General features: G+C 32.5%; 3 protein-coding genes across 3 annotated transcripts; all 3 read left to right on the top strand.

Moving 5' to 3' along the window:
- The first annotated feature begins 1,672 nt into the window (after positions 1-1,672).
- zf(cchc)-20 (zinc finger protein) lies at positions 1,673-3,788 on the top strand. The gene is given in 1 exon segment (NM_001078513.1): positions 1,673-3,788. A coding segment is annotated over 1 exon segment (1,884 nt). The 5' UTR covers positions 1,673-1,726; the 3' UTR covers positions 3,611-3,788.
- Positions 3,788-10,244, top strand: af10-like (AF10-like protein). Its single transcript, NM_001078182.1, is given in 13 exon segments — positions 3,788-3,932; positions 4,632-4,708; positions 5,029-5,083; positions 5,724-5,833; positions 6,404-6,507; positions 6,895-7,024; positions 7,495-7,553; positions 7,622-7,697; positions 8,186-8,342; positions 8,524-8,616; positions 8,975-9,191; positions 9,429-9,550; positions 9,868-10,244. Coding segments are annotated over 13 exon segments (1,563 nt in total). The 5' UTR covers positions 3,788-3,820; the 3' UTR covers positions 10,119-10,244.
- Positions 10,245-11,366: 1,122 nt separating this feature from the next.
- Positions 11,367-17,182, top strand: LOC100180836 (WD repeat domain phosphoinositide-interacting protein 3). The gene is made up of 10 exons (XM_002122963.5): positions 11,367-11,503; positions 11,783-11,857; positions 13,775-13,879; positions 14,327-14,509; positions 14,981-15,054; positions 15,115-15,231; positions 15,299-15,384; positions 15,887-15,994; positions 16,528-16,646; positions 16,780-17,182. The coding sequence occupies exons 1-10, from the start codon at positions 11,464-11,466 to the stop codon at positions 16,881-16,883; spliced, it is 1,011 nt and encodes a 336-aa protein (XP_002122999.1). The 5' UTR covers positions 11,367-11,463; the 3' UTR covers positions 16,884-17,182.
- Positions 17,183-17,186: the final 4 nt, after the last annotated feature.

Here is a 17,186-nt window from a genome sequence, read left to right as displayed (position 1 = left end):
CTCCCATCTTACTATACGTTTTCTTGTATTAATAGATGGGGAAAGTTATTATTCCACTTTTTCATTCATATTTTGACCGTAATCTAAACAGAGCCAAAAAGTACCGATTAATGAACAACTGACGAGTTCCTGATCGGTAATTACACGCTAATCGGTAATTACTCGGTAAATAGGGATACAAGCTTAATATTTTTCTCTAAAAACCAACGTGAAAACACGAGCTTTTTCAACCGTTACGTTTCAACCCTTCTTTACTTCACCAACACAAAATGCAAAGAGATTAAAACCAATATAAAAACTGCTGTGTGGTTTTAATCTCTTTGACAAAATGTGTGCAAAAGATGTTTTTTTTTGAAATCTTTCAACTCCCCACTAAAAAAATAAACTCTGCGCCGTCTGGTGGAAAAGTTAATTAGTCAATTCCTGAATTATTGACAATGCTATACCATAGTTTTTAAAACGTGCGGTCTATATAATATAATAGGACCACTTCTGTTGCATGAGACCACATAGGTATAATTAAGAGAAACATGTCGGAAGAAAACGCCGAGAAAAACATTGTCAAAAGAAATACGCACAAGATTGAAGTAGACTCTATAGGTTCTTCCTTGGGGTCAGATTTGCTTTTGGACGATCTGCTTTTAATGATGCATGCTGCTGGAGATGTTTCTCAACCTTGTAAGACTACTGCTACTTTGGTTCTTAACATTGTATATTCGCAAATATGTGTTTTGCTATCTAAAGCTGCTGAAATGGCTGAATTAAGAAATTCTAACGAGATAGGAATAGAGGATATTGTAGTACTGATGAGAACATCTCTTTCAAAGTGTCGACAATTACATGAATACTTTTATTTAAAGGAGAACAAAAAGTTAGTTATGCAAGGTATGGAATTTGATAATGTTGGTGAATTGTGTGGTGGTGCAAAAGTAAATAAAATATCAACCATTTTGAAAAATTCCATTGTTCTTATTGACCCTTCATACACTTTATTGAATGATACAAAATCAAATGAAGATAGAATTCAACGTCTGCGGCGAGCTGAAGAGCAAACACGCCTTATGAACAAAGAACAATATTTATTTTATTCTCAAGCTCGCAAAGTGACATTTTTGAAAAGAATGAACAAGTTTTTACAATGGTTTGTTAATTTTGTTGACCATTTTGATACAAAACCTAACATGGATGCATGGGAAGTTATAGCATATTTGGCACACGAAACTGTTGTTAATATTGTACACCTTGCATTGCTTATCAAGCATGAAAAGTTGCCATTTGTTAAAGATATAGCTGCAACTAAAAGTTACGATAAAGTAAATATAAAAGAAAAGGTGATCACCCCACTCACAACATATGATGTTTCTGAGGCTTACAGGCGGTATACAGCAACAACGCCATTACATAGGTGTAATATTAACAATGTTGATTGCGGAGTGAAAGATTTGATATTTTTACTTTAGTAGGGGTGTAGGCCTATATTTATATACTGAATTAGGAAAATTGGCTTAGATGAATCCTCAGGGTAAAATTTTGCTAATTTGGAACAGGCTGCACACAGATTATTAATAATCAATAGGCCTACTGCTGTATTAAACTCTTACAAATAAGCGCAAAAAATATTGTCAAAAATTTAAACTGAAACTTCATGTTTTGTCATAAACATTCTGTTTCAGATTGGTAGCCTATAGAGCTTGTAAAACTTAGTTCGAAATTGTTTGACTTCGTGATGGAACCTGCTGTTAAACGGAAATATCGACAAGAGGAGAAGGAAGAATCATCTGATGAAGATGATTATGTTCCGTATGTTCCGTTAAAAGATCGTAAAAATCTCAACATTTTAAAAATGCAAGACTTGCTCAAACGTAAACTTGGAAACAAATCTGATTCAGATAGAAGTCGGAATAGCAGTCCCGACCGTGGCGCAGTAGCTTCAACAGATATTTCTTCCTGTGCCCGTGCGGCAACCCCACCAGTTTCTGGCATGCAACCAAGTGTTAGTTTGCTTGACCAGCATAGTAATTTAAAAAAACAAGCTGAAGTTGTCAAAGAGACGGCAAAAGATTTACAGTTAATTGAAGAGCGAAAAATACTGGAGTCTGTTACAGAAGCAAGAGCTTTGCAATCTGTCCAAGATTTAGCTCAAGGTATTACTTATAACACACCTTTAGTTACAGGCTGGTCCCCACCACACTTTATACGGGAACGAACACAACAAATTCATGACAAAATTCGTTTTCACCTTAGGATAGACGTTGAAGGACAAAATGTTCCACCACCGATTCGATCTTTCAGGGATATGAAATTTCCAAAGCCAATAATAATTGGGTTAAAAAAGAAGCATATTCGTAAACCTACGCCTATACAAACTCAAGGCATTCCAGTCGTTTTATCTGGTCGGGATATGATAGGAATTGCTTTTACAGGAAGTGGTAAAACTTTGGTTTTTACTCTTCCACTACTCATGTTCTGCATTGAACAAGAAAAGAAATTGCCTTTTTTGCAAAACGAGGGTCCATATGGTTTGATTGTATGCCCTTCCAGGGAACTTGCAAGACAGACACATCAAGTCATGTCTTACTATGCAAAGCATCTTGAAGGTGGTGGATTACCATCATTGCGAATAGCGCTTTGTATTGGAGGTATACCAGCCAAAGAAACAGTGAATATTATTCGAAAAGGTTGTCATGCAGTCATTGCTACACCTGGAAGACTTATGGATATGTTGAACAAAAAAATGATGAATTTAGGAGTGTGTCGTTTTCTTTGCCTTGATGAAGCAGATAGAATGATTGATATGGGATTTGAAGAAGATGTAAGAACTATTTTTTCCTATTTTAAAGGGCAAAGGCAGACTTTACTGTTTAGTGCAACTATGCCAAAAAAAATTCAGAATTTTGCCCGTTCTGCTTTAGTGTGTCCTGTCACAGTAAATGTCGGTAGAGCTGGTGCAGCTAGTCTTGATATTATACAAGAAGTAGAATATGTGAAGGACGAAGCAAAGGTTGTACATCTTCTCAATTGCTTACAGAAAACCTCACCTCCTGTTCTTGTGTTTGCTCAGAAAAAGAAAGATGTTGATGACATTCATGAATATTTACTCCTAAAAGGAGTTGAAGCAGTAGCCATACATGGTGGCAAGGACCAAGAGGAAAGAAGTCGTGCTGTGGATTTGTTTCGTACACGTGAGAAAGATGTGCTGGTGGCAACTGACATTGCTTCAAAAGGCTTAGATTTTGAAGGTATAAAGCATGTCCTCAATTATGACATGCCCGATGACATTGAAAATTACGTTCATAGAATTGGGCGAACAGGTCGTTCTGGTTGCACAGGCATTGCCACCACTTTCATCAATAAGTCTTGTGATAGTTCAACCTTGCTTGACTTGCGTGCTTTGCTTATAGAAGCTAAGCAGAAAATACCAGAGATATTAGAACAGCTGGGTCCAGCTGAAGAAAACTTTATGGAACTTGGTGGAGAACGTGGTTGTACATACTGCGGTGGTTTGGCTCACAGAATCACTGAGTGTCCTAAGCTAGATGCAGCGAGATCGAAACAGATAAGTAACATTGGAAGACAGGATTATCTCGCAAACAATGCTGCTGATTATTAAAGTTGTTAAAATACAACAATTTGCTTACTAAACACAACAATCATGTGAATTATTTAAGTTATCACTTATAAAACACCAGCTTTAATGTATTATCCTAACCTAACCGATAAAACTTAATTTAATATTTGTAAACTGTATTTTACATTGTTTTTTTTTTTTAAATACTGTTTGGTTTTTAGTTGAGGTAGTAAAATGTTTTAAATTTGAAATATGGAGAAGCCAATGTTAGCAGGCTGCTGTGTTTGTCTTGATGAAAGAGGATGGGCTGAGAATCCTCTGGTTTATTGTGATGGACAGGAATGTTCTGTAGCGGTTCATCAAGGTATTTTTATGTTATGTTTCTTCTTATCACAAATTTACAACACAGAGTGGCAGGAATGAACTGCGTAAATTTTCGAGTTTAAATTCTCATAGGACCTAGTGGAGGATGTTTCACAGATTGTTAGATTAAAGTGATTGTTGCATTTTACACATTGAAATTTTGGCAAAGTACAGTGTTATGTTATATTTGAAGGACCTGGGGTGAGCTGTTCGCATGTTTGCAGTAAAAGGGAGTGTCATGATTCCTGACAAACAAACAGCTCCTCTGAATCTAGAATTTCGAATCTTTTTATATTTATAGGAAAAAATATTTTTACCCACAAAAGTCAGCTTATTGAGCCTATCATAGCAGCCTTGTTGGATCACAAGCTGTAAAATGATCAAAAATTGTACCATTGGGTAGTTTTTGCGTCATGAAACGTATAGCAAGCTATGAAAAGACGTTACGAAACGTTTACTCTCGAAAGTCCCACAAACACAAAAATATTTTTTTTAAATTACTAAGTTTCAAAAATTGTTTATACAGAATATGAGGTGACATGTGATGACATCATTAAACAGAATACCGATTCCCGTAATTAGATTCGAATACGAAAGGATTCGAATCTCCTGGATTCGAAATTCTGTAATGTGCATTCCTATCTTTGTATAAGTTAGAATCTGCCGAACCTGTTTCTTATAACTAATATTAATTCTACAGCCTGTTATGGAATTGTGCAAGTTCCCTCTGGCCCTTGGTTTTGTCAAAGATGTGAATCAAAAGTAGCTGGACAACTGGTAAATTTGGATTGTAATAAATGTAAATAAAAATTATTAAAATAGTTCTGTTTATTGGTCAAACAGTTAAATTAATGCAGGATTGTGGTAATTTTTGTGTGATTGCTTGTGCCACCCTGGAGACTCACTGCAATGTTTATCGGCAACAGCGGCGGACAAACTAATATTTATTGGGGGTGGGGGACATCGTTTTACATTAAGTCCACAATGTAAAGAGTACGTTACTTTATATACAAACTTGCAGCTAGAAACGCTTTTTAGTTAATTAACAAAAGAGATTTCAAAAGAGAGCAATTTTATCAACCATCCTTTATTTTCAGAAATGCCAACTTTGTCCTCATGAAGGTGGAGCTATGAAGAAAACAGATATGACATGTAAGATTGTGCAACATAGAATATTTTCAATGAGCATTTGGGAATAATGTAGTGTTTTCTAAACTGGTTCTACTGCGAATAAAGGGGTTGGTTACTTTTATTTTAAAGCAGTTCAGATCAACCTTAGCTAAAAACATATTCAACTGAGTATACTCATCAAACAACATACGCTTGAGTTACTTATAATAAGTCTGCATATTGGCTTATTGTGTTACCATGCAATAGCAATGCATAAAAAAGTAAATTATTATAAGCAGCACTATTGCCAGGTTAATAATACCGTTTTTGTGATACATCGATTTTAAACACAGCCTTAATATATGCCACCTTTTAAAAATAAAATCTAAATACCATTTGAGACTAAAGCCATTTAATGATACAATATTACATTTGTACCTATATTTGACTATTTAGTATTTTGTTTTTACGAAGAGTGATGCCTCAACAGTTGAATGTGTACACTTATGAACAACTTTTACACCCTTTGTCAAGCATACCCCAAGATAATTTTTATTAAACTATAATAAATTTATTAAACAGCTATATAAACCTTTAGGGCAGCATTTTCCAACCTCTTTGTTTGTATTGGATACACATAGTATTTTTTTATTTCTCACAGAATCATTTTATTATCAAACAGGCTGGGCACATGTTGTTTGCGCATTGTATATTCCTGAAGTTGGCTTCGGCAACGTGGCGACAATGGAACCGATCGCTTTACAGAAAGTTCCAGACATGAGGTTTGCAAAGGTAGGTCAATATATAGAAATTTTTTGTCACCCATGCACTGCACAAGTGGTTACTAGTTATGCTGCATTGGAGTAGCACAGTGAAACTTATTTATCCTACAACTGTATTTGTATTGTTTAATTAAAAACTTTGTTGTATTATATATCTTATTTTTACAGTACAACATTAACATGTGACATTGTTTTTATTGTTTTTAGGATGATATAGTTTTTTTGAATGCTTGCTTGAGTTATAAGTACCTAAAAGTCATACTTAGTTCGGCAAGCACAACTTTATTTTAACACACAACTTATTTAAACAGAATATTATGTTAAAAATTGTTACACTAGCAATGCATAAAATAGAAAATGTTTAACACCTTGCCTGTATCTATTAATGAAAAGGTTTCAAATGTTATATTATTTTTAAAGCTTACAGGTTTTTAAAAGCACCAATGCTTCAATATTACTTTGTTCTTAAGATTTGCGTTGCCACAGTAAAAAAAATTAGAAGCAGTAAAGCACTTTCATTAACTGTTTAAATCTCTCTCGTTCTAACTTGCTTACCACATAATATTTCTCACTACAACAGAGTTGCTACATATGTGATGAGATGAAACGTCCCAAATCAGCATCTACTGGAGCGTGCATGGATTGTGCAAAATCTGGCTGCAAGTTTAGTTTTCATGTCACCTGGTAATTTGTTTCAATTTATTTAAATGTCATTGTTAGCCTAAAACATGATGAAATCCAGATCTAACCCCTATAGTAAATACATTTTTACGGATATAGTAGGATGGGGAAAACACCTTTAGCACATAATATTCAAATATTCTGTTCCTGTTTTAAACAGTTAACAACTGTTTATGAGAGTCGTGAAAATGCGATTTTATAATTCTTCCAATGTTCTATGTTTACTACTAAATGGGACGAGAAAATAGAAGGAAAAGGTGTCCCATTTTTTCCACCCTATTACAATTTACATGTATCTACTTTTAGTAATTTCACTGTTGTTGGTTAAACAAATTTAAGATTTCTAATGTATGTATTTCTAAAGCTAATGATTAGAAACTTTCTTTACAGCGCTCAAATGTCTGGTTTATTATGTGAAGAAGCAGGCAGTAGCAACACAACCAAATATTGCGGTTATTGCTCTCAACATTTCTCAAAAACAAAGAAAAACAATCCATTTAAGAAATTATCTTGTAGCAAGGTTGGTGTGTTAAATACATCATTATTATATACATTAATGTTCACAGTGCATGTGAAATTAAAGTTACTGTTTTAAATCGAATTACTTTTTATATAGTGTGTTGAGGTAACCTTAAAAGTTTAGTTAGTTTTATTATATTTTAAATAAACAGGATATAGATATTTCAGTATTGCAATTTGATTTCGATTTCCCAAAAAGTTTTACATTTGCATTTGCTACTTCTTAGTAATCTGAAACAACAAATATGCTAGTAATTTATAGTATGGTATAAATTAGAAATATTTATTCATATTTCACAAACTAGTAATACACTTATAAATATATGAACTGTTCCAAGCAGGCTTAATATAAACATTAAAGGGCAAAAGCCTAATATAAAATGTTTGGTGGAAGAAATAATCCCTATGACTCTATCAGTTTTGGTTTTTGATTTTTTTTAAGCTGATACAAATCTTTTGTATGTTTTACAGGTGTATCGACTCCCATCCAACCCATATGATGAAACGTGTCGTTCACCAAAAGATATCAAGTGAGTAAACAAGTGATTTAAACATTTTAGTTTGTTGGTACAATTTTGTAACTATAGATTTTATGCAGACCGCAATTGGATCCAAACTATGCTTTGACAAATAACGCTGAAGTTAGGTCACCACAAACAGTCGCTTTAGTTCAAGTAAGTTTGACTCTTTGTACAACCTTTAGCTACAAAGTATGTGCAAATATAGGCCAGTTTATTAATATTTTTCTATTGTTGCTTAACCATATGAGGAAATTAGTTATTTTTATTCATTGTCCGGCATCGTAGCAAAGTGGAAAGTGCACCTGCCTATAATCCAGAAAAACACTCGGCGCTGCTATCGTGTGTACGTGTTCTTGGCCAAGACACTCAACAGCAATTGCTTCAACCCAGTGGTCATTAATGGGTTGTTCAAATTATCAGCCATACATAACAAAAATGAAAAAATAACCCACAAGTAACATACTTGATAACTTGTGAGTTGGCATGAGGTGTATAAAACAGAACACTAGTGTTATAGCGACTGTTTTCCGGCCACTTGAGGGTAAAGTAAGTTACATTCATTTATTTATTCATAGATGGTTTATATTAATATAATAGATATATATTTATGTCAACTTTTTTTTACATGTTTGTTTTTACAGGACAGCTCCACTATGGCGAACAAAGTTGAGCAACCAGTTTGTGAAGATAAAATAGATACAACTAATAAAAGTGCATCAAATACTTTTACTCTTTCTTCACTTGCTGAAGCCGCAATTTCCGCTATTAAACAGGAACCAACCGTATTCACTACACCAGGTAATAGTTTAAAATTGTGTCAGTTGTTTGAATGAATTTCTATTTACCTGTGTATTGTGTTTTAGCCTATTATATTGTTTGTTCCTTCCACTCTTTTACAATAAACCTAAATAATAAAGTGGGTTTCTAAAAGTGTGCGATTAAATTTAGAAATTTCATCCAATAGACATTTTGTATTTAGATTCACTGGAACAACAGAATACTGGTATAAAAGAAAAACATGTAAAGGAATCCGAAAAAAAAATTAAACGAAAACCCGCAAAAAAACGATCAGGTAGTTTATACTGAATAATTCCTAATTATTAACAAAATAATAAAGTATCAGATTTCACTAATAGTTATTCACATAAATAAAAATTAGCCTTATGTATGCAAGAATACAAACAAATTTTAATGGTAAATAAATTAATTATTGTACTGATCATTTAAAATTGCTGAATTGAAAAATTACTAAGAGATTGTTTTGTGTATAATTGTTATACAAGTACTGCTTACACGAGCATACCTACTTAACACTGGAGCTACCTTAGTTATAACTATATGCCGCTGACTTTATTTAAAACGGTTGTGGTTAGCCTAAACATATTAAATATTAGTAATAAATTTCACAAACATTGATTTGAATATTACAGGTGGAGAACTGACTCCTGCTAAATTAAGCAAAGAACAGAAATTGAAACCAATTACTAAGGTTGCATTACAGAAAGCACCATCAGGTCGAAAAGCAGAAAAAAATATTTTACAAGATATTGGTTATGCAGTAGCACCCAAACACAGTGTAATAAATTTGTCAACGTTTGGTGAAGAAAGTTTAAAACCTTCTCAACCAACTGATATTGGGAAGCGCAAGTAAGTTCATACGTGATCTAGAAATTATATTTTCTAATTCCAAGTCAATGTCCGCCAATGACAGTTTTGGCAGCTTTGAAATTTTCTTATTCATGGTTCATATCTGTAAATTAAAGCTAATTTAAGTAGATCTTTTGAAAAATGTTTGATTTAATGAATACAGTTGGCATACGCAAATAATAGGAACTCAATGGCATCATTAACTTTGGTTTGTAATTCGAATATACTTTTTACAAGACTCACTTTACCACCTGATCAAGCAACATCTGATGATGGGCTCACAGCTATCGAAAACCTCATTCAATTACAAAAGTCCGATATGTTGGAGTTCTTTCATGAGTTCGGAGCACCTTCCTCGGGTAAGTTCAAATTAACCAGCAACAAAGTTGTGTAAAAACAAAGAAGTTAATATAATGCTTGTCATTTTCTTGCAAATAAACAAAATAAATAAACAAATAAAAAAGACTCAACTCCATGTTTTTTAATGAATTACATAAAAATGAGAAAAAAAGGCAACCTCGATATATTAAAACACATATCCACAGTAAAAAAAGCCATGTCTTTTATTGCAAGTTGTTCGTGAATTTAAATAACCACTTTTAAGTGTTTGTTTTATTTAATTACATGTCTTTGTAAACCGCATGCGGCAGTTTAAACTATTTGTCTATAATTTTAGTTGCACCACTTCTGAAAATGCTACAGAATGTAAGGGAAGAAAACCTACAACTTGAAAGTAACCTCGAAATGTTAAAACACACAAGAAACCAACTGCTTGCATTGAAAGCCAACCTATCTTCATCTTTCTCTGCAACCAAACATTTAAATAAAACGGGAGAATTGCAATACCAAGATCCAAAGTTTCACAAACCAGCTAACCCAGCACCTTCAAATACACCTGCTTACCAGTTTTATACAAACAACATTTAATTAAAGTTAATTGCTTCTTATTTGTCGAATGAAAAAATCGGTTTTCATAATATTTTTTATCTTTACTCGTTATTTTATTTTCAAAAAGCATGTCTCGTTTTTAGATATACAAGAGAGCTGAAATGATTTGATGCAAAGGTTGGGTACATATCTATGACGTCATTTAGATAGTTTAATGATGAATGAATGTAGCTTAGTTTACCCTCGCGTGGCCGTAAAACGACAGTCCTTATCACACAGGTTTAACACCTCATGCCAGCTTACGAGTTAGCATGTATGTTACTATTAACCCTCATGCCAGTTACCACAATTGTAACTATGCAGATGATTTTTTACGTGTCTGACAATTTGGACAACCCATTAGTGACCCCTAGGTTTGGAGTGGAGCAATTTCCATTAAGTCTGTTGCAATGAAAATACGTATATATACAGGGTGGAGTAAGATAGGACTCCACAAATGCGTATTTTAAAACAAAATAATTGAAATAACTTAAGACAAAGCTTGTTTTTTTTTGTCACAAATTTAATATTGCTATGCCATTTTTCGCACAAGCCACTTCTCATAAATTTCCTCCCAAGTGCCTAAGACTAAGTTTCGAATATATTTTTCATTTATTATCTTATCAGTATTTTATGTTTAAGTTCCACGTGAGATATAAACTCTTAAACTAAAAGCAAATTATTTAAAAATTGGCAACATAAAACTATAAAGTGGGGTAATGCGGGACACAAATTCTTTTTTTTATATTAACAGCATTGCAACTTGTAGTTAATCTACCAAAATTATTAATGTATAGTATAAACATTCGCATCAAAAAAGTCTAACTATATCCCTGCCTGTTCCACATTCTAAAAAGTTTTCGGCTATGGTTGTGCTCTTATACTAGTTTTTCATAGAAGAATATTTATTTGTTTTTGCTATGTAGATGTTTATTGTATGTGAACCTTATTTCTAGGCACATACCAACAAATAAATGAAAGTTTGTATATGGGTAGATTTGACTCTGGTCCAGCGCACCAACATTTTTCACCGCTTGCTTGAGAGTAACAACTTTCTTTCAAGAACTTTAAAAACAAATGTATTTTATAATATACACAAAATCGGTGTGTTGTACTTGCCCCCTTTCATGGGTTTGTTTAGATTTATGCAGTATACACCAGAATACGTTTTTAAGATAAAATAACATCTTTATTTCTCCAGCAATATCACACAAACGTTACGTCATATTCGTCCGAGAGAACAAAAGAAAAAAGCAGTTACCTTTTTTATTTACTATCTACTTCATTTTGGCGTCAAAAAAGACACAAATTTTCAATACAGTATTAGGAAATTTGCAAGTTCTACATGGCGTCGTTGTTGTGTTGCTCATTTAATCAGGACCATGGTAAGTTTATTACGGAGTAGCGATTGTTTACCTGCTTAGAGGGACATACCAACGAAAAAAAAACTTTGCTGGTACCTTTAGATGACATTTGAGCATCTCTATTGTCAATCTATGTACAAATTTTTAAGCAAAAACTGGTTTTTGTAAAATCTTGGAGGTGCAAGACTGATAATTTATGTCATAATAACGAAACATTTTCAGCCTGTTGTTGTTTATTTTAGAATTTATTTCCATTTTTACCATGAGACTAAATAATTTTAAATTCAAGTATATTTCCAGGTTGTTTTGTTTGTGGAATGACAAATGGGTTTCGTGTTTATAACACATTTCCACTCAAGGAAAAGGAACGTCAAGGTGATAATTATGTTTAACAAATTAAGTCATGCTGCACCATTTTATTGGACTGGCATTAACTTGTTTTGATTTGTTAGTGGATGCACTGAAATCAGTGTTAAGTGTCACTCACCTTTAATATTTATGTGGTAATAAACCTAAAAGTAGTCTATTTGGTGCTAATGAAGAGTCTTCCCTCTCACCTGATTTGCTAACCACTAACCCCTAACCAGTTAACCACTAACTATCAACACCTAACCCCCTAACCACCAACCACTAACACTTTCCACCAGCCTATTCTGCTATGTACCGAAAGATTCTTCACTAGTGCCGTCTATTTTAAATGCTTTGTAAAATTTTCTTAATCAACCCAGTGTTGTTATGCCATAGAGCAGAAAGACACGTTGATTATTTCCGTCAGCACAGTAAATTTACATTATTTTTACAAAAATGGTAATTGACACAATAATTATTCTTGTTATAATATCAATAAGCGATTTACTTGATCAACCTTTTGGAATTCAGGAGTTTCGTAACTAATTAAATTATGATGAAATTTTAACTTACAAGCATGAAGCTTGTTCGCCCAAAGAGCATTATTCTGAAAACTAGTACTGTCGATAAGTAATGTAAAAAGCAAGTTATTGCTCTTGAGAATTGTATAACATGAACTATCAAAATAATAATTCGTACCCTGCTGCTGTATAAACCTCTTACTGCGTATCGTGCCAAATGTTGCGGTCCTACCACAGGTTACATAAATGTTGGTAGTGAAGTTCTTTTTATGTACTCGTAATCCCAATTTTGGTCTCATTTAAAAAAAGCAATTTCCTATTTTTTTCGCAATAAAATATATGTAAACGTCTTTTAAATTTTAAAACATCCTTTTTTTCATTTTATTTGGGCATATTTAAGTGTGTAGCAAAAAGCAATTAAGCTATTTATCCGCAGCGCAGGTTGTAAAAATGTGCGGCTCATACACAATGTTTCGATTTCGTGGGTGGTTAGGTAGTGGGCACATTCATCTCGATTGTTATATTATAAAACGTCATCATCGATAGGTAATAGTTATGTTGCATTAGGGCATGTGATGTCAAAAACAAGCAGTTTACTTGCAGTCTAAACCTGACTTTATTTTTACAACATAGTACAAGTAAAATATTTCATGATAAATAATGATTTTTGTTTAATTTTTTTTGTATATATGTATGTTATATACTTCATGCTTTTTTATTATTAAAAAATCTCATGATGTTCGTTCTATAGCAAGTTTGTTTCATTCATGTTGTTGTTAAACTTTTGTTATGAAGAAGTAAATAAAGAAAACTTGTGGCCTGTTGTATTCAAAGGCAGACAATATCTCACTAGTAATAATTAGACAAAACAACCTTTGTGAAAAATTTTATAAATAGTAGTCTAGCAAAATGATCACCTATATTAAAAAAATTGAACAGTTTAATTAGTTTGTACATCATATTACTTGAGCCAGAATTTTTTACCTTTAAGAGATGATTGTACCCATGGGGTTTCTACAAATGCAACTCTCTGTTTGTGCCAAAATGACAATTACAGCAAAACTGCATAGAAATCTGCAAGGCAACACTTAAATTTGCTAAAAATGTTTAGAAGTTTTGACAATAAGTACGAATTTTGCCAAGGAAATTGCCTACTCTTAAAACAAACAAAATAAAATTAGACCGATATTTAAATAACAGATTGTCCCTCGTCAAGTTTATACAACAGCAGCAGTTCTTGGTTTAATAGATAATATATTGGCATAAAACTTATGGAATTTTTGTAAAATGCTTAAAAACACTGTAGCAACATTCGTTTATTCTTTCATGGTAGAATGACAAACCCTTCACTATCTAAACAACCGCTTAATTTTAAATTAGGAAAGCTTCATCCAAATTTTAATTTTACAAATCAAATTATTAGACTTTCCTGACCCTTGTGGAATAGCTCATGCTGAGATGTTGTTTCGATGCAATTACCTTGCTGTAGTGGGATCTGGCACTTCCGAGTTGTATCCAAAAAACAAAGGTAATATTTCAAAAATTTTTTGGTTGCTGATTTCTTCCCTTGACACTCGGTGGTGTCGTCAAATCTTTGTTAGTATGACACTTTAATAAAAGGCAAAAGCCATGTCACCATTAACCCTAACCTCCAACAATTTTTAGAAATCAGGAGCTGACATTGCTTAATCACTGAAGTCTAATTCAGTAAAAAGTAAATTTCTAATGTTTGGCACAGTGTTCATGGTAAGATCAAACAAATAAGCTTCTAACTTATTCAGCCACTTTGTTTTATATAAATAAAATATTAGGAAAATCAAATCATAAAAAATTATGAAAATAATTACTGTCAAACCTGTCAAATTATGAAATAATATGAATCTAGATGAGGTCTGGATTCATTATATTGTGTAGTTTAAGTGATACATGTATTTTCAAACTTTTAAGTTACTAACAAAAAATATAATTTGTTCAGTAATGATTTGGGATGATTTGAAGAAAAAGGTTGTCATTGAGTTGTCTTTCTCATCTGATGTTCGTTCAGTAAGATTGCGGCGTGACAGAATCGTTGTCGCTTTAGATCGGTTAATAAAAGTTTTCACATTCACGCAACACCCTCAACCCATTCATGTCTTGGAAACTACAAATAATCCTGAAGGTTTTGTTATTATATATAAATATATTTTAATTTTAACATTTAAAAAACTACCATTATATTTTATTGGTATTTATGTTGAATTGTGTGACAACATTGATTAAATTCTTTTACAATAAAAAGTTTTTGATTACTTATATTGCACCAACCTTTATGAAAGCTTTATGATGTGTTACCTGCATTGTGTAACCAATTATGTCTTATAACGCTGCCACAACTATGGGTATATGTATTCTTGTGCAACACACTTAACAGCTCAAAAATTGCAATCTAGCCTACACAGTCGTTCGAATTATCAGCTATACAGAAAAAAGACAAAATAAAATAATTAACCATAAAGTTTTACATGTTTGTCAGAACATAGCAACTCTTGAACTTTAACAAAGTGTATAAAACAGAAGCCCATGTTGTAACAATTGTCATTGCCTCTTCCACAAGGAAAAATATGTTTAATTCATTCTTTCATACTTTTAGGAATATGTCAGTTATGTCCAAGCAGCAGCAGATCTTTGTTAGTATTTCCCTCGAAAACAACAGGGAATGTTCAGGTAATAAATTGATATTTAGTTGTGTGATTCTATAACTTCTATTAATACTTGTTTAACTAGGCTGTTGATTTAATGGACACCCAAGCATTACCTCTTGACATCCATGCGCACGATGGACCCATTTCATGCCTTGCACTCAATGTAGATGGGTCAAGATTAGCCACAGCGTCTCATAAAGTAAGTGTTGTATAAATAAAAAATAACATGCATACAGTGCCTTAATATAGCATTTCATGTTATTTAGGGGACATTAATAAGAATATTTGATACAACAAATGGTAATCAAGTTGGTGAGCTGAGAAGAGGTTCTGGAAATGCCAAAATATATTGGTAAATATAAAGAATGTCTGTTTTTATTTTGCACTACATCAAAGAGACCCTACAACAATATTTTTTACCCCAAACTATTATTACAGAAATGTATGTCATTAACAGAAAAATATATTTTTTTGTAATAAGAAACCATATTGTTCATTTTGCCGCTCTTTAGCGATACTGCTTTATTAGAAACAGTATATAGTAGGGTGGGGGAGGATGGGACATCTTTTCATTCTATTTTCTCACCTCATTTGGTAATAAACAAAGAACATTCAAATGGATATTCAGATATTATGTGCTAAAGGTGTCCCGTCTTTCCCCACCCTACTATATCATGTATTGTGTGGTGTTGTAGAAACATCCACTGGTTTGGTTGCAACTTGCAAGCAGAAATATGTGACAATAGCGCACCGTACTGTTACAGTACCTGATATTTAAACAAAATATAAATTAAATGGTGTTTAGAAAAACTAACTAATTGTATTTATAAATCAGTGTTAATTTTGTATTCAAGCATCAATTTTAACGTGGATTCTACATTGTTGTGTGCTTCAAGTGATCACGGGACTGTACATATATTTTCTATCAATGATGAAGTACCACCAACAACTAAGCCTAACAGGTTAATGTTTTTTCTTTGTTAATAGGAAACACTGTATATGGAATATTTTGAATACAGTGGTCACTTAAAGGAAAATTAACAGTCAACATACAAAGTTGAATAAAAAGGCAACAAATTCAGATCTTTCCCCACATAAAGTCAACTACCTATACCTTAATTAATATAGTCATTTTAAAGCAATGTTCCACAGTACACTCGTACTCCGTGAAAGGTCACCAAGTGTTTCACAAGAAATTTATTTGTTTATGTTTCATGTGTTCCAACTTCCCCGGTTTAACACAATGTTCTTAAATGCCATTTGAAAAAGACAAAAACTTAGAAATAAATGCGTTTTCCAGTCCTTTACAAAATCCCTTTGCAAATAGTGATACTAATTACTAATTGTTAACTATTTTAATGTTTTGCAAGACTATTTAGAAGCGTTTGTGGATTAAAGAAAGTTGAAAAACACTGCCGAAATAACATGGTGCACTGTTAAATATTTAAATTGGTAAAATATAAAATGACACTGTTTTAATTTTTTTTATTTAAAGTTCTTCATCTCGTTTCCTGCCCAAGTATTTTAGCAGCCAATGGAGTTTTAGTCGATTTAATGTTCCAACCTCCTCTCAATGTATTTGTGCGTTTACATCAGATTCTTCAGCTGTTGTTGGTAAGATTTTTGTTTTCAAATCATGTGAAAAAAATACTTCACTATAGCCTCATATTATAACCATGGTTAATATAATTGACCATATAAATTTTAAGAATATATTGTTTATTTTAACATGAATTTCTTTATAAAGCAATATGTGATGATGGAAGTTACTTTCGCTTCACTTTTAACAACAAGGGTGAATGTTCAAGGGATTATTTTGCTCACTTTCTCGACATGACAGATTCATCTTGAAAGAAGTAAAAAGAAAATTTTATTATAGGTGCATTCAAGAAATATTATTACATATTCAAATAAAAGTAATTGCCCGGGTTGCTAATTTAGCAAAACGAACAGAATTAATTTTTTGTGCAATTGTAAAAATACATACATACTGAATTTTGTATTTATATCACATGTATACTATTTACCATAAGTGTTCTTTTTATTAATGTCATTTTTTCATACAATGTGCAGTGTGCTGCTCGACCAACTTTTTACATCATGATTATAACGCTTTTTTAAACAAATAAAATGTAAATGTGATTTATTTTCATC

This window comes from Ciona intestinalis, chromosome 10 (genome assembly GCF_000224145.3).
Source record: "Ciona intestinalis chromosome 10, KH, whole genome shotgun sequence".
In the NCBI taxonomy this organism is placed as follows: Eukaryota; Metazoa; Chordata; class Ascidiacea; order Phlebobranchia; family Cionidae; genus Ciona; species Ciona intestinalis.
This window is presented reverse-complemented; position numbering and strand designations above follow the sequence as displayed.